General features: G+C 33.5%; 3 protein-coding genes and 1 long non-coding RNA gene across 5 annotated transcripts; 2 read left to right on the top strand and 2 right to left on the bottom strand.

The window, feature by feature from the left end:
* The first annotated feature begins 241 nt into the window (after positions 1–241).
* On the top strand, positions 242–2,053 carry LOC122605041. Its single transcript, XM_043777911.1, has one exon. It carries the CDS (start codon positions 646–648, stop codon positions 1,801–1,803), a length of 1,158 nt encoding a protein of 385 aa, XP_043633846.1. The 5' UTR covers positions 242–645; the 3' UTR covers positions 1,804–2,053.
* Positions 2,054–3,336: 1,283 nt separating this feature from the next.
* On the bottom strand, positions 3,337–7,102 carry LOC122603952 (signal recognition particle 14 kDa protein). The gene is made up of 4 exons (XM_043776820.1): positions 6,941–7,102; positions 6,284–6,377; positions 6,098–6,207; positions 3,337–3,718 (listed from the first exon to the last, which is right to left on the bottom strand). The coding sequence occupies exons 1-4, from the start codon at positions 6,941–6,943 to the stop codon at positions 3,554–3,556; spliced, it is 372 nt and encodes a 123-aa protein (XP_043632755.1). The 5' UTR covers positions 6,944–7,102; the 3' UTR covers positions 3,337–3,553.
* Positions 7,103–8,732: 1,630 nt separating this feature from the next.
* LOC122606246 lies at positions 8,733–11,516 on the top strand. The gene is made up of 4 exons (XR_006324840.1): positions 8,733–8,927; positions 9,612–9,673; positions 10,048–10,205; positions 10,680–11,516. It is a non-coding gene; the product is annotated as an uncharacterized LOC122606246 (long non-coding RNA).
* A 479-nt stretch (positions 11,517–11,995) lies between these two features.
* Positions 11,996–16,742, bottom strand: LOC122604028. 2 transcript variants are annotated; one of them, XM_043776915.1, is made up of 9 exons: positions 16,307–16,742; positions 15,576–15,701; positions 15,403–15,488; positions 14,777–15,222; positions 14,503–14,675; positions 14,318–14,403; positions 14,096–14,229; positions 13,045–13,338; positions 11,996–12,646 (listed from the first exon to the last, which is right to left on the bottom strand). In XM_043776915.1, exons 1-9 carry the CDS (start codon positions 16,658–16,660, stop codon positions 12,480–12,482), a joined length of 1,866 nt encoding a protein of 621 aa, XP_043632850.1. In that variant the 5' UTR covers positions 16,661–16,742; the 3' UTR covers positions 11,996–12,479. The 2 variants fall into 2 exon arrangements, with proteins under 2 accessions (XP_043632850.1, XP_043632851.1); XM_043776916.1 differs by having other exon boundaries at positions 15,403–15,485.
* Between the last annotated feature and the right edge of the window lie 786 nt (positions 16,743–17,528).

The raw sequence follows: 17,528 nt of genomic DNA, 5'->3' as shown, positions 1-17,528 counted from the left end.
ACGACAAATTCCCCCAACATTCGGGACACCGAAATATATATGTGTTGGTAAGCTTTGAAACCGTGTCATATGTTTTGTATGTGCATTTGTGGCGTTTTTGTTTGTGGGTCAGTATGCACACATACAAAAATATTAAGTGGAGGTTGCAATAAGAAGCAAAGTCATCTTTAACCAATAAAATCTCTATATATATCTCTCTAAATCTATCTATGTATATAGCCTATATATAGAGAGAGACATAGTGAGTAGACCAAAGAAGAGTAAGTGGAGAAAAAGAAAACAACCATCAACATTTTGAACAGAAATTTCAACCACTCTCACATCATCATTCTATGATCATCATTTTTCTTCCTTTCTTTACCCCACCAACTCTCCACTCAAAAATAATAAAAATAAATAAAAGAAAAACAAAAAATCAATTCTCTCTCTTTCAAAGAATTCCATATGTTAACTTTTGCTTCAATTCATCTTCAATAGTTTTGATATTCTTCAAGAAACAGTTACTATATGCTTTCCCTTCAATTCATATACTTGCTGTTCAATGATCATATTTCTTGCTATATAAAGTATGTATGTTGAACCCCTTTTAAGTTTTTTGAAACTTACATAAAACATCATTTTGCCAACTTGGGTATTTTTGTATATATGGATTCATCATCATATGATCAACAAGGAAACAGCACTACTCGGTTTCGATATAACCCGAATGATGATCAAGGTAGCACTGAATTCTCTGGGATTCTTGAAATATATGTGCATCATGCTAGAAACATTCATAATATATGTATATATGAGAAACAAGATGTGTATGCTAAGTTTTCACTTACTTATAACCCTGATGAAACCTTTTCAACTAGGATTATTCATGGTGGTGGTAAAAACCCTGAATTTAATGAGAAGTTAATTATCAAGATTAATCAGTTTGATGCTGTTGTTAAGTGTGAAATGTGGATGCTTAGTAGAGCCAAGAATTTTATGGAAGATCAACTTTTGGGCTTTTCTTTAGTTCCTATTTCTTTAGTTATTGGAAAAGGTAATGAATTGACTCAAGATTTTAGTCTTTCTTCAACTGATTTGTTTCATTCCCCTGCTGGTACTGTTAAGTTGAGTCTGTCGCTGAGCACAGCTTTGTCATTTAATCATAATATCAGGGGGTCAAATGCAAATTCGTCTATTACGTCTGAGGTTGTGTTGTTGGACCCCATTGAGTATTCTAGGATTGAGTTCCCGGATATGAATGTAGTGAAACAGAATCAAGAAATGGTATCCGAGTATTTTGGGTTATCGGGTCGTGGGTCAGCCCAAAAGACCGGGCTCATTGGGCATGGTTCGTTTCTTTGCTTAGGTGCTTCTGGTTCGGCTGATGATTATGAAATGGTGGCTAATTCAGGCTCCATTTCCCCTAATGATAGCATTCAGAATTCGGGTTTTTTTAGTTCAACAATAACTAGTTTAAGTGATGATAGGAACTCGGCAGATTCATTAGAAAAAAAGAATGATTTGGTCACAGGTGAATCGTCGAATTCTGCTAATGTAGAAAGTTTAGCCCCTAAAGAGGAACAAAGAGGAAAGAAAGATGTTAAGGAAGAATCAGAAATGCAACAACAAATAGTTGATATGTATATGAGAAGTATGCAACAATTTACGGAGTCTTTGGCTAAAATGAAGCTACCAATGAATCTCGAAAAGACTGAAACAGAGGATCGTGGTGATGTTATTCAGCGGCCGCTGAACAATGTGGAGATGGAGAACAAGAAGAAAGACGGTACACGTGTTTTCTATGGCAGTCGTGCTTTCTTCTAGCGAGATCGTTTGATCGGTCCAGCATTTGTATAATCTTTAAATTATGAGTTACAAATTTCTCATATGAAATTTGTCAAATGTTTGTAGGCAAATTTTAAGTGTTAACATGTGAAATTTTTTTTATTCCTTTTTTGTATTTGGTTTGGCTATTGTTCAAAGGGTGAAGAAATTGTCATACTGTTGGTTTTTAAAGACAGAACATGTAATGACCCTTGTTATATAAAACGTGCATTTGTTGTATAAGTGTTAACTACATATGTAAATACATTGTAGCATTTCAATAAGCATGTAATTTGAAATTTACAAAAATACATTATATATTTAAGAAACTTTCCTTTACGTCTTTGAAAATCTTCGATAAAACAACGTGACATGACATTGCCCGACACAAATAGAGACTTACGCCATGTTAGTCATTTCAATGACATTTTAAACAGACGAACGCAAGTATGGGTCGCATATATACCAGGCAGGTACAATGAAACATACATACAATTGTTATGTATTAATGTGTGACAAACATAGTTCACATCAGGCTCGTTATTCCAAGATCATTCAATCTTTTGTTATATATATAGCTTAGTTTAATAAAGTTTACACTAACAATATAAATTGAAAAACAATATATACTCTAAAAGGATTAGCTTAAAATTTGTTAATAACATCCCTATATGGCTATATGGGCTTTCATTGTGTATAATTTTCTTTTCTTTGGGGGTTGGGCCGTTGGGGCCCCTAGTCAAAGCTCCGCCCATGTTGGAACTTGGAAGTTATTTTTATACTACTTTATTGATCATTGATCCAACTAACTATGCTAAAATATCTATGTTATATAAAGATCTTATAAAATGTCTATGCCATGTAATAAACTTTCAAATCCTGATTATTCGATGAACCTCGTCAATCAAAAACCTACACGTGACAACTTATATAGTTACCACATATACCCGGGTACATCCAATAACCGAAATTTGAAACTTCATTACATTACGTAGACATTTTACGAGATCTTTACATAACATAAACATTTTAGCATAGTTAGTTACATTCATTGGTAATAATCCCTACCTTATTATGCCAATTTAAAATTCCTTAGAGGCATAGCTGAATGCATGGAAATTCCCATGCGAAACTAACTTTTGTATGTAACTTGTAAGGCAGAACGTATGTACTATCAAGAAATACAACCAAAGCATGCTATACCTTGAGTGTAAGAAGAAAATAAAAGGAGAAAATAACAGAGATTATTATTGCAACAATAATATAGCTTTTGTAATACTTATCATGTTAATTATTTTCCGAAGGGTTAATTTGCAGAAGTAAACCTTTTGTTAAGTACGTAAACAAGACAAAGTAACCCCCCACCTCCATTATGGCCCATTTGTAGATAAAGAGGGTGATAAATCCACAACTTTTACCCATACACAACACAACATGCTTTATACGGTTGTACCCTTTTTAGTATAACATGCATATTTGTTGCGGATGGCTAAAAGGTGTCGCAGATTTATCACTAAAAAAATGCAAAACTAATAGAGTCACGTAATCTGCATTTGATAAATATCTGCCCAGCAAATATTCACTTGTAAAAGAACCTGAATATCCACCCGACAATATACCGATTTGTATCGATGATTCTTCAAAGGGAAGCATGGGTGAGGGGCAAAATATAACACTATCTTTCACAAATTAGCACAAAAGGAAACATTTTAAATGAGATGTATGCTAGACCATGAACTCCAATATATCATTATGGCTTGGAGGTAGCAGCACGTTTCTTTGAGACTCCTTGCTTTTTATCGGTATCCGTGGCCTTTCTTTTGTCCTTTTTCTCTCTCTTTTTCAAAGATGTCATGCGGGCCTTCAAAATAGTAGCATAAGATGCTTGAAAGCGCTGATGATCCTTTGTTCCGACCTGTATTCCGAGCAGAACAAGTTTAAAGGAAATCAACCGATGCTATGAAACAAGTCACATGAGATGGTGTTTGGGTTTGTTTTGCTATTTGAAGTGGTAAGAACTAGATAAGTGGTTGTTTACGTGTTTGACAAATTTCTAATTATCTACAAACTACAGCATAAAACGAGAAAAGAGAAAGAAAAAAGTTCTTTGCGAGTAAAATGGCAAAGGTTTCTCAAATAAGGTTAAAAGAGGTAATTAGATGAGTTATTTAATCATTTAATAACACTACTTAATCAATTTTGTTGCAGCCAGTATGAATCTCATTACCATAAACTGATCCTTCGATCCCTTCACATAACCAGAAACAGAACGTAGAATCTGTTTATCTTCAACTTATTAGGTCACAATAATCATATAATAATTTCAAAAAATGCACATCGACAGGCCCTATTAAAGGAGATAGATCGTCTATTAGTGCAAACAATAAGCATTTGATCACTTTAATCGGAATTTAGGGGCATTAGTCTTAAAAGGGTGTTTGGATACACGTATGTAAAGTACGTAAAATGACCAGTTAATGATACGCCAATGAAGTTCACACATGACGAAATGGGTCTTAACTTTTGGTCCCTATCGCAGAAAGTCAGAAGCCACTGATCATAAGGGCATCTCCAATGGCATTAACCTATTAATGACTTTTTATTATTTCCACACCATCAATTTATAACATTAAATTAAAAATGTTAGATAAAGTCATATTGATAAAATTATTTATAACTTGGTGTGAGAGTCTTTTTAAAAACAAAGTCTTTCATCAAATAGGTTGAGGATTGTCAACCTTTTGATGAAAAAAGTATTATTTCCCAATGGTAGAAAGCTTTTTAATGACTTACTAGCATAAAAAAACCTTTTAATCAACCTACCATTGTGGATGCTCTAAGTAATTTGCTTTCGGCAACAGAGCAAGATAGTCTATCTTAAACAATATGCATCATCCAAGATACTAGATACATATGAGCAAGTCTCAGATAGATCAACTCAGACAATTTACATCATCTTCTTTAGACATTCAGACCTCCCAATTCCCATTTAGACACGTTATAGTCATTAGAAGCAGCATCGACTTAAACTATCAAGTTCACCACTTAGCTGCTTACAAAATCGTCTGTTACCCCTATGAGACTGACCAAGTAAAGAGTAACGAGGATTTCATTTTCACAACCATGGCGATGCCTCCAAAACTATCGTTGTAACTTGAAAGCAATATTGTAGGCGGTACAATGCGCAGGCAAGCAAATAGCATAATGGGTCAGAACAGGTAGTTTTAAACTTTACCAACTACACTCATTAGACTCATTTGGCCATTTCAGCCGTTTGGCCCGCTCCCTTTTAAGCTACATCAATTTAACTTTACACACTCGACTTTTTAGAGATAGAACCCTAACTTATATATACATTCAGATAACTATATCTATCACTGACAATAAAAGATACCACATCCTACACAATGTTCCTGACAAACATTACCATGATCCCTTCCAAAATTCCAAAAGACCAAAACTTATTGGTTTACATTGTGATAGCCTGAAAAACCTAGGAGCTCCAAAAAACATACAAGCCTGGTGTTGGAAATCTCCCCACATTTTTCAAGAAGAAAAGAATTCTAGAAGTATAAACTTTGGCAGATCAAGACTTGGATGATCGTTTTGAACATTAAGGGTTTGAGGGTTTCGGATTGTATTATCGATAAAATGTCAGTGTTTGCTTTACGAGGATGAGTTTAAAAAGACACATGAAATATGGGTTTATTCAATTCTTATGCGAGGGTGGAAGGATGGGTTTTCTCTGTTCCGCATTTTCTCTATCTTCTTCTTTCAATCCTCTTAACGAATTCCAATCCCATTTGCCCACTAAACACTACCTAAACTAGAGAGGTTCGTCTTCAGATAATACTAACAACATAAGGCCCATTTCAAATCTAGTGTTGTCTTACAGATAGCACAGATGACAGTTAAGAGCATAGCTTTTGAATACAGTGGTGTACTGTACGATAAGTCAATAACCCATCTCTTTATTAGTCCAAACGAAGTGATTCACAATAAAATGTCTGTTAATGTGAATGTTGTCAGTAACGTTCCAAGCCCAAAAATATCAGTAAAACCTAGCATAAAACAAAAAGTAGTCTACTACAAAAGACAGATACGAAACTGCAATATGAATATACAAACTTTTTTTGTGGCCCGTGATGAACAAACCAGACACTTTAAACTAATGACGCAATAAAACCAATATGGTATGTGTCAAAAACAAAGCGCATATAGTTAACAGTTAGAGCAAAAATTTAACAAAGATAACAGAAAAAAGCGACATAAAGTTAACGTTTAGACGTAATACCAATGTAGATATGTTCTTCTTTCCATCAGTTGCCCTAACAAGACATTTGTACTCCGGAACTTTACCAGCACTCTTCATCTTATTTATTTGCACGGCAGACTTGTCACACGCTAAAAAATAGTAAACAGATGAGCAACACATTTAAAATCCAGGAACCGAAAAAAACAAAACAAAAAAAAAACTTACAGTGTTTGAGAGTAACCCATACAGAGCCTTTCTCGGTAGTCTGCTCAAACATGGTAGTTAATTCACTAAGAAACGGATCCAACTGCAAACGTACCTACCATTATCAAAAATAAAAATCGGCACATTGTCATTAGTAACGCTCCGCACTTGACCATTATTATTTCAATCACATTAAGAAGAAAAGTGAAGGTGGTGCTGTTATGCACCCAACTTGGGTGAAATCCCTCTCAAGTACTAATTTTTTAATATTTAATATATAATGAATAAATAATTGGCCCCCTATGTATTTTATGGTACATATATATACATATTTATATATATCTATAATGAAATAACACACATAAATTTCATTGATGCAATAAAATTAGCATACTTTATACTTAATTAACATTATTTAAGTGTTTAAAAACGCATTGATCCGTCCCACAAAATCTCTTGGATGCATCTTTCATCAAACTTATGAATATACTAAAACTGCATCATGCATTGTTAATACTACTAAGATGAAATTAATTAAAATTAAAATAAACATCAATTAATCAAATTACAATATACAACAACTTAATAAAATATCATAAAGAAAAAATTTAAAAAGATTAAGCATTAGGGTTTCATTAAAAAGATTACCATTAAATAGAATTAAGATAGAGGGATTACCATTGATGGATTTAGAGGGGGGATTCTCTCGTTTGGCGTTAATCCCAAAGCAGCCGCCAACAAAGGTGTTAAGACTTAAGAGCAAGAAAGACGCCGATTCGACTAGATTTCTGTAAAACAGGTTTTCTCTCTGCCAAAATATGGAAATAGAGAATTTATAATGTATGTATAGACTATAGGTCTATAGTACGAGTTGTATTTTTTATTTTTTTATTTTTGTTGTATTTAATTAGGAAATTTAATAAAAGTGTTTTCGGGTTAATTTATAAGGTTAAGTTACGAGGTTTTTAAGATCGAAATTTCTTTGTTGTAATTTAGCTTTTCTTTATCATCTATCAATAAACTAAAACAAGATTGATATATTCTTGTAACGACATATGACGTAATCCTTGATCAATCGACATTTGACCTTTTAATTTATTTATTTTGTTTAATTAACATTTTTAATTGTATATATACATTCAATTTCCTTATTAAACTCTAATTCTTGACTTATTAATACAAAAGACTTTATAACCTTGTTTGATTTATTTTAACCACAGTTTATTTCAAACTCACAAATTATGTATGAGGCATATTCAAATTTTTTTATGATGCACTATATATCGCTACCGTACATCGTGCGGGTATTAGAACTAGTTTTTTTTATATATTAAAAGATTATTTTAATTACTTATCGACCAATTAAAAAGAGGGATGGTTAGATGTTTAGCAAAGTTTACCAAATTGTCATATTACCATTATCTAATAAAATCTTTTCATCTCAATTTAAGCCGTTTATCAAACTTTATCAAAATGGTGACAACACATTTACAAAACTTCTCCAATTTTCACATCATTTTTTTTATTCTATTTATTTTTTATACTTAAAATACACAAACTATATAAAACTAAAGACATAACATTTCATTAAAAAAAGTTTTAAAAAAAATACGTTTAACATAACTTAAAAAAAATAATAAAAAAACAACAAAACTTACCTACATACTTTAAAAAAATTAGCTAAAATTAAGAAAAAACATTTGACAACAAGTTCTAAAAAAAATAGCTACATTACATTGTCATCAGTACTTGTTGACAAGTTCGCGTTTTTCGACAAAAATGAGTTCTAGCAGAGAGGGATCGGTGATGTGCTCGTACGACTCGGTGAAAAACTTCAAATTCTATTGTCGAACCTTCATCTTCTTCGCACCGAGTTGTGTAGCCTAAAGATCTTCCGCTTATTGATCCTTCTCGCGTTTAATATCCAAATATGATGATTTCTTGGTTGTGTTAGAGGCAATCTTATCTTCCACATTGTGGCTCGAGGAAGCAGATGTGGCTTGCTTCTTTTTCGACTTTCTTGATTCAACGGGAGGGGGGTCTTCATTTATGTTGGGAAGGATGTTGTCGTTGCTATCTGATTCATACTCCCCTGACTTCCTTTATGAGAAACGCTAGTTGAACCTCCCATGCCGGCAATTTCTTGAAAACAATCTTGCTCTAGGATATCAATGATAGTCTTATTGTCAAATGGCTTTTGATATAACACGGAAGTAGATAAGTTGTTGTAACATCTTAAAATTTTTATGCCAATGAAAATTAACATTTATTATAGTTTTGCCATTAAAATAATTTTCTAATAATTTATTTTTGAATATAGAGTTAATTTAGTTGAAACTTTAGCGACTATCAGGTAAAATACCAACTAAAAGTAGCCATGGGACGTGGCACTCAGTGCCACCCATCCTCCCAACTTATTAGTCATATTTCCACTTCTTCTTTCCTTTTTCTTCTCTAATCTTCATGGAATTCCATTACAAACAAAAAATCAAATCCTCCATTCAAGCAAAGAATTGTTCAATTGGAAATCATAATAACTATATTATTGTGATGAATTAAATTTGGGAGAATTGAGTGTGTGGATTATATGTGGGTCGACATCATCAACAGAAAAATGAAGAACAATTTGTAATTTCTAACCTTAATTCTAACCCTTTTCTTCAAGGTAATGATTCCTTAACCTAATTTTAATTATTTTAAAGATTAGGGTTCATGCAACTAATGGAATGTGGGTTTTTGAGGAAAAATGATTATCTTGCCTTAGAGCCATTGTTATTACTCAATTTAGGGTTCTTACTATGAACTAAATTGGGGGTTTTCTTGAAGTTGAGATATTTGCTTAAATTCAAGTTATGGAACTTCATAAATTGGGGATTATTTCAATGAGATGAATATGTAGTAATGTTTTTCTAACTTTTAATGGTATATTTTGAGGTGTAGTTGCATGAATGTTGGCTTTTGTTGTCAAAACAAAGAAAATGATGATTTTGAGTAAAAATATAGTATGATCATATGGTAGAGATTATGATTAGACGGAAATAGTGATTTTTAGGTGAAATGTCATATGGCCATGGTATTATGATTATGAAAATGGTTTTGACATGTTTGGTTAACTATTTATGAAAAGAGATATGAAAATTTTGTTGTGGCCATATTTGTCAGAGTTGGAAATACTATGAAAATGGTGATTTTTAGTATTAAAATGAGATTTGGAAATTGGTCAATTCAAAGATAATATGAGTTTGAATTGGGTAAAAGAATGCTAGTGAATTGTTTGTGTTTGGCTATGGTTAGATAGCCTTGAATATGATGGATGACCTTATATGTGTTTTGTAATTTGATTTGCTAGATTGAAAGCTTGTAATTTGCGTTCTTGTGGTCATCATGATTTTGATTGTGGTCGCGGAGGAGGTGAGTTTTCTTGCATACTTTTATATATGCCTTGGATCAATTACCATATGATGGTGGATTCCGTGTGTGCTAATTGATTTGGCGTTGAGCCTAAGTAGTAGTCGTCTTTGATTACGGGCCTAAGTAGTGGTCATAGTCCATGTGGGACATAGCTCATGTGGAGCATTGCTATTGTTTATTGAGATTGTAATCATTTGCTTATATGGATCCATGTAATGCGTTGGCACAAGGTGAGTATTATAGATATGGCACGATGGTGCCATAGTCTATATGCAATAGACCTTTGTGCATTGCCCTCCTTCGTGTGTATAAACGTATGCGAGATTATTCACTAAGCTTTGCTTATTTTTTAGTTGTTTACCCTTTTTTTATAGGTTGTCCCGGAAGTTGGAAACAAGATTATGTGCTTTGAAGATTTATGTTGATTAGGAAATGTGGAAATGTTGACCTTTGCGGTAAAAGTTGGTTTGTGGCTAGAACTCACAGTAACTCCTTTGGACTAATGGCTCTTGGTACATTTGAAGTATTTTTGGTAAAGTTTTGCCATGTATATTTCTGCATAAAGATGGTTTGGAGTCATGGTTCTTTGTGCCTTGAAATATTGAAAAACCCTAGATGATGTCAACTTGGGTAATGTGACTCGTTTCATTGTAAATGTTACACTTAATCAAATGAAAGCTTTCCGAATGTTGAATCATGCGTCTTTAACTCATTTTTAAGTTTGACAAAGTGGTTTAAGGTTTGGAAATAATTGGTAAAAGTTTGCAAGTCACTTGAAGTGTCAAAATTGAGTGTGTTTCTGTCAGACCCAAATATGTGGCGCATATTTTGGTATATGCGACGCATTTTTGGAAGTCTAAAGTTTAGGTGTCTTCTGAGCAAAAAATGCGGCGCATGTTTTTACACATGCCCGAACAAAAATGTGGCGCATGTATAAAAACATGTGGCGCATCTATAAAAAAAAAAAATTCCTTATTTTTCCGTTAATCGTAATGTGTCGTTTCAGTTGTAGAGAAAAGTCGTGGTTGCTATCTACTCTAATGAGGTTGTTGGTCGCGGTTTCTTATGTGCGCCCCGGGCTCATGGTGCATGGTAGAATATCTACAAGGTTAGCTAGTTGTTGCTAAAACGATACGTTGATCTTTTGTTTTATATGGTTTGAGCTTCTATTGTGGATCAAACCTCACATGTTTGTTGGGTTTGAGAAGGTGGTGGTAGTGAGCAGAAATTTTTTGTTGCCTCTTATAAACGGTTGTTGAAAAATTTTGAATGCTCATGACTGGTATAAGTTTAGATTGTGCAAATGGTTGTCGAAAAAAGTAAATGTCATTGGATGGCGAATTGAGATGGATAGGCTTCCGAGTTAGGAGAACCTGCGTAAAAGAAATGTGGTGTTGCCGTGTTATTTCTGTTCCGTTTGAAATGTACAACTTGAAACGACTTATATCTCTCTTCACTTCGTGTTCTGTTGCGTGGGATGTTTGGGAAAGAGTGGCGAACTGGTGTAAGGTCATTTATGCTTTCGCCACTGAAACCTTCTTAAACTTAATCTTTCTAACTTGGGTGCTATTGGCAAGAAGATGCTTCATGCTATTGTGATTCTCGCTTGTGGTGCACCTAGGTTGCAAGGAATGAGATGGTATTACATGCTATTATGATTCTCGCTTGGTGCTATCTGTCACTTGGTTTTTATGGATCACAAGAGTAGGGCGAAAATGAGCATAGGCGAGTTGAAGTAGTTTTTCTTTTTTGTTATTATTGTTGCGTTTTGTTGTAAAACTCTGTAACAGTACCATATGTAGCATTCTGTGTTTACATTTGAATATCTCAATTTCTTTTTAAATATAATTCTACTTTTAATGTATACGTATATTTTTATTTTATATACTAATTCTTATAGTGATGATGTTTTGAAACTCATGTATTTGATACGGGTTTAAAATTTAAGATTTAATAGATAAATTAAGTTATAAGTAATTTTTTAAAATATAAACCAGTATTGATTATTATAAGTTAAACAAGAATTATTTAATTGAGTTTTGTAAAGTCATCTTTATTATCCTCAATAATTACCGTAAGAAAAAAGACAAATTATCTTTATAAAACACTCAATGCTGTACCTATCTACCCATATCGAATTTGTTTTTAAAATTTTATCATATTTAATAAGATTATAGCTTCTATAATAAGCGAGAGCGCATATCAAACAAATTATATGAAATGTTTATATTACATTGGACATGATTTTGTTTCAAATATTGGTAGCATTATTATTATTTTATATATATCCATGTTGAAAGTAAGGGAAAAACAAGACATCAATTGGTCAAACAAATGCATAATTAAAAAAAATACAATGCTTGCAACAAAACTTTGATAATGCATAAATTAAAAACTACACTATCAAATACATTTTGATGCTATTCTGAAACCACCATCAGTTCAATTTACAGTATGCTACACAAAATTTCGCCATCATCGTATTCAAAAATCAAGTTTATGGGCCAACACCATAAACTTAAAGATAGGGCTGCTTCCAGTTCTGTGAGTGCTTGAATTAATTGTCTTGCCTGCTGGCGTGCTTACTTGTATTAAAGCATCATAAAGACTTGCAAAAAAGTTCCTTTCAAACTTCCATCCCTTAATTATGATGAGTAAGCAATGCCCGAATATGAATATGATTATTGCTTCCAAATTCTCCTTTCTTTTCTTTCAAAAGATTAACAAAAGAGGAAAGTGATATTTAGGCCCGCAGTATCCAGCCATTCCGTATTGCACTGTTGTTTTCTGTGACTAGTAAAACCTCCTATGCGGGGTAAAACTTGACAGCTTGTTCCATGTGTATTTTTAAGACTGGCCTACCTTGATACCGTTTCTTTTTCAAATATTTATGAGCCTTCACGACGTACACAAATTCTGGACCATAAAGATGGCATGCCGAAGCGGCTTTGTATGCTACAAGATCCATATTACCTGTGAATGATGTAACATGATACATGATATCGTCAACAACAGAAAAAACTAGAAAAAAACTACATGGATATCACTTGACACTTGACACTAGACACGGTTATGCAAGTATAGGATGACCATCCAAATTCCAAAATGTGATGTTATTAGCATAAAAGCTCCCCAGATGCTTAATGTATAAACAGGATGTCTTCTACAACACTTAATATATACTAGTTCCTGTTGATGCAAAACCTAGGTAAACAAACCCAAATAGTATCAAAGATTGCTCGTTTTGATCCGAACGTGAAACTATCTAGGCTGTCGATTTTCTCGCACCAAAGTTCGACGTTAAGAATCATCACTTTATTGATTCATGAGAAACTCAAACTTTTCTAAAAAAAGGAACAAAGAAAAACTACCTGAGGCAATTTCTGATGCAAGTATGGTTTGGGTAAAGTGACGGTTCATCCACCATCGACAACGTAATTTCCAGCTCTTTCTCGACAAATTGTCTTTGAACACATCAAGAGGATTCTTGGAACACTTTGTGTAACTATCCCCATAGCTTTTCTCACAAGTTGACATCCTATCCTCGTCAATTTGGGAAAGCGTGATAAAGCAAGAAGCAAACTCTTTCCAAACTTCAGAGTCTGCATAGGTAGCATCTAAATGCAAAGCAATCATCTCTACCAACTTTTCTACGCTGTAATATCCTGAAACAATGATCCACACAGACACAAGGAGGTCAGGTTCAAAATCAGAACCCACAAATTTAATGCATATCGATGACAATCTTCTAATGCCCGTGAAATTTATAACTGTAGCAAATGAAGGGTCAGGGAGAAGAATAAAGTGGTAAATCCCTAGTACAAACTGAAATATATATCGGTGGGTTGACCTAGGTATCTTCTGTCTTCATTAGTTCCTTTTTTACTAAAAAATGTGTTTTACAAAAAACATTTCAATGAATAAATAAATGATTCATGAGGTTTTATGCATTACAATAAAACAGCCTGGCTGACTTTTGAGTCACCCGTTGTTCCTGTTTGACCCATTTAACCATTTAACCTGATTTTGTTTCAACTGAAGTTTTTACTTCACCAGTTTTGGAAGTAAATTGGTCAAATTCACTACCTCTACAATTTGGACAAGGCTCCAATGGAAGCAATTGTTTTTGTCGGTGACATCGAGTTTTGAACAGAGTAACACTACTGTACCCATTAGGAACATATACACACACAGCAAACATTTTCACAAATATAAATATTGCAAAACCTTAGCCAAAGTACCAGGTTGTGTTTCAAGTATGCGAAATTCTAAAATCATGTGAAATTAACTAGATCATTTAAGTAAGCATATCTTTGAGAATTACACATCATACCGGATCCGTTAAAATTAAATAACTCACTGCAAAGAAAACACAGACAAGAAGAATATGACCGATCAAAATTTCAAGATGAGATAGCATACCATCATGATGCAATTTTATTAGCTTTGTCAATGAGTGGCTACAAGTTGGATCCTTTCTTAATGCATCCTCAAAGCAAATGGCCAGTTTGTTTGCACCCTCATTGGAAAAATGCTCCAGCAAACTAGCTCTGAGTCTTTATGGATAAAAGAGTTTAAATTAGAAAAAGTTAATAAAAAAAAACTAAAGTGCCGAAGGATCTCACTATGAGAAGGTAGGATCACCTAAAGGGAAGTGCAGCATCAGAATTTTGAACAATACTTTCAACCTCTTCTATAGCTTCTTTGACTTGATCCCCAAACAACAGTATCTAGTAACATTGAAATGTAACCTTAGTCCAGTAACAAAATTTAGACAATTGAGAAGTCTTATTAAAATAAACTGAAGAGAAGACAGAAATGTCGCTTGCCTGTATTAGAGGGAGTAAAGCTTCAAAAGCTGGAGGAGTAGAATGAAGAGCGACACGTAAATGCTTCACTGCAGCCTTATAGTGATCAGTTTGTATTCCCCTTTGGAGAGAAATAAAATCCTCAAAGTTATTTGTGATGGGTTGTCTTATAGGCATCAGCATATAGTCTAAATCTGTAACAAGAACAGCCAAACTGATTCAATTGAGCTAAAAGCTACCATAAAGCACCTACATGACTAGAGGTTAAATATGATACATAAACTTATGAACTCACCACGAGCATATAATATCGAACCATATCGTTTGTTCCCAGTATGAGGAAACTGAGAAGCATTGCCAGTTTGATCACTCTCAGCAGGGTCCATATCGAGTTCTTCATACTCGGGTACTTTTTTCAGGTTATAGTCAACCTCCATTGGAACTACTCTATCTTGATCAACAACTTTTTCAGGATCAAATACTTTGTCAATTCTGATGGAGGTATTTGAATTCTGTAACGAAGAACTGCATGCTAGAACCTCAACAGCACTTTGTTCATCAGAATGATTGTGGGACATGCTCTGTTGAGGCTCAGACATTGACTGGATTGGAGAACTAGACTCGAGTGAATCATGTAAGCCTATTTCTTTCTGAATAGCATTGTACCATAGATGAGAATAGGCCAACCCAACAACCAAATTTGCGATGGGGTCACTTGTGAAGCCACTTTCTTGCAGAAGACTGAGAATACACAATTTTACTTGATTAAAACAAAACCATCCCCATATGTCAAGTAAGCATATGTTCCAAATTATAACCAAATGGCTTAAACAACTCTCAATAGCATACTGGTGCAAACATAAATATAAATACTTAAGCATAAAGGCATAGATGATAGATGAAGATCAACTAAATACAAACCTCATCACAACCTGGTAGGCACCATCAGTGTCGCCTTGCCAAAGACAGAATAGAAGATATTCTAACTGTACATCAAACCTACCCTGCTAAAAGATCATAAACATTCAACTCAAGAAATACAGATAAAGCATATTAAATCGTCATAATAATAGTAACAAAAACGTAATGTATACCTTGAAGAAAGCGCGCTTATTTTTTGTACCCGCATAGCTTTTTCTCATGGATATATCGTAAAGCTGCTGGATTCTTCTTGGTTTAACTTTTGCGGATCCCATATGATGTAAAAGCTCTAATGCAGCCTACATACATATATACATACATTCAAATCATGTTAAACCCTATATTTCTAGTATTATTTTTATGTATTAGTCTAGTCCAAAATTAATCAACGTGCCAACAATACATAAATTCCTACTTAGCCCCAATCGTAAAATTCTTGCACAAGTAAAAAAAAGTAAGTAAGTAACTGCTCAATGCCGCCTTCCGCGGGTTTTGAGCCCCAATACCTCGACGATGTATGGGGGAGGTTAAGATGTAGGCAGACCTTACCTCTACCAAAGTACCAAAGTAGAGAGGCTGCTTCCAGTTTCTACCTAAATGGTAGAAAAGGCCCTCAAACCTTTGCATGGGATGAGGATCGAACCCATGACCTCTGTCTCCAAAGGCAAGGGTGTTTACCACTGATCGAACTCATGACCTCTACCAAAATAGCTATATCAAATAAAAATTCACTTTACATGATTTTCTCAAAAAAGTATCCACCCGTTAAACGGTCCGGGAAGATCGAATAAAAATGAACAGAATTAGACTATGATAATATATCACATGTATTTATCATTTAGTTATATTGACTAACAATAACAAACATTTAAATTAAATAGCAAAAAGATAATTTATATATTACCCAATATTTAGTCCTGTTTGATAACAAACAGTTATCCTTAATGGTTGCTTTCAACAAGAGACTTAAGACGCCTGATGCTTCCGACCAATTTTGACGGCGGACAAGTTGCTGGAGAAGGTACCGGAGTCTACTCCGATGTTGACAACGTAAACTCCGAACATTACGTCCTGTGTTTTTCAAAGTATAACTAGGTTTTGTAATTGATAACATTATTCCTTTTATGTTTCTGTCGTTTTGTTGGCTGTTGTTGCCTTTTCTTTTTCTTCTGTTTGTTTTATTATTATTATTATTGTTAATAATTCCTTCTTCTTCTTCTTCACCGTAGATTCCTTCCATTAAAACGTCGTCGTCCATTAGGATGCGGCGGCGACGGTGAGTTAGGTGCAGAGACGGCGGCAGTGGTGTTTGAAATTTTATTTTTTTTCTTTTTTATAATAATAACATGGTTATGGTAATAATACCTAGTTGGCTAGTTATAATATACTGTGAAAAAATACAAGAAGTCGGAGATATTAAGTACATATTAGGGTGATGTTAAGTGGTGTTTATATTGATGTTAAGTGGTGTTTATATTGTGGTTATGCCGGCGATGGTATGGTGGTGGAGGCGATTGTTGGTGGTAGAGACAACGTCAAATGGTATAGATAATTGATGATGTAAATGGTTACTGGAGATATTTTACAAGATAAATGACTTATAAACATTAAAAGCATTTTAGACAATACTACTCATATAATTTTCAACAAGGGGATTATTTTCTTTAGAATATTGTATAGATACATAAACATTTTGTTTAAATTATTATGTGTTGTATAAGAATCATTGTTGAAATGTTACTTATATAGGGTTTTGCTTTTGAATTAGCTCGAGTTCTTTTAATTTAATTAGTTGATATTGTTAAAGTTTAAAGCAAATCCAAATCCATATATATTTTGTTAGACTTTTTAGTCCTTATATTGGTTTATAATTTTGTTTCTTTTTCTTCTATAATAATAGTTTTGTTTTAAACTTTTAGTCCTTGGTTATAGGTTCCACTAGATTTTTATCCCGCGGAAAACACAGATAATTTAAAAAAAAAAAGGATTTGTGATTAATTATTTATTATTTGATTATGTTAAGTAAATGAAAGACTAAATATATGAGCTATAGATAATGTAAAACTAATGAAATAGTAAGTAGGATACATTGGATATTATAATAGTAACAAAAGATATTAAGTTGA

Source organism: Erigeron canadensis, chromosome 6 (genome assembly GCF_010389155.1).
Source record: "Erigeron canadensis isolate Cc75 chromosome 6, C_canadensis_v1, whole genome shotgun sequence".
Taxonomy (NCBI): domain Eukaryota; kingdom Viridiplantae; phylum Streptophyta; class Magnoliopsida; order Asterales; family Asteraceae; genus Erigeron; species Erigeron canadensis.
Note: the sequence above shows the minus strand (reverse complement) of the source record. Positions and strands in the feature narration are given on the sequence as shown.

Coding starts and splice junctions, on each gene's coding strand:
- LOC122605041 (XM_043777911.1), top strand. CDS start 646: ATGGATTCATCATCATATGATCAACAAGGAAACAGCACTACTCGGTTT.
- LOC122603952 (XM_043776820.1), bottom strand. Junction 6,208..6,283: donor ATGGGTTACTCTCAAACACT/GTAAGTTTTTTT, acceptor ACTATTTTTTAG/CGTGTGACAAGTCTGCCGTG. Junction 3,719..6,097: donor AGAAGAACATATCTACATTG/GTATTACGTCTA, acceptor CTCGGAATACAG/GTCGGAACAAAGGATCATCA.
- LOC122604028 (XM_043776915.1), bottom strand. CDS start 16,660: ATGGACGACGACGTTTTAATGGAAGGAATCTACGGTGAAGAAGAAGAA. Junction 15,223..15,402: donor GCCTACCAGGTTGTGATGAG/GTTTGTATTTAG, acceptor GTGTATTCTCAG/TCTTCTGCAAGAAAGTGGCT. Junction 12,647..13,044: donor TGCATCAGAAATTGCCTCAG/GTAGTTTTTCTT, acceptor CATCATTCACAG/GTAATATGGATCTTGTAGCA.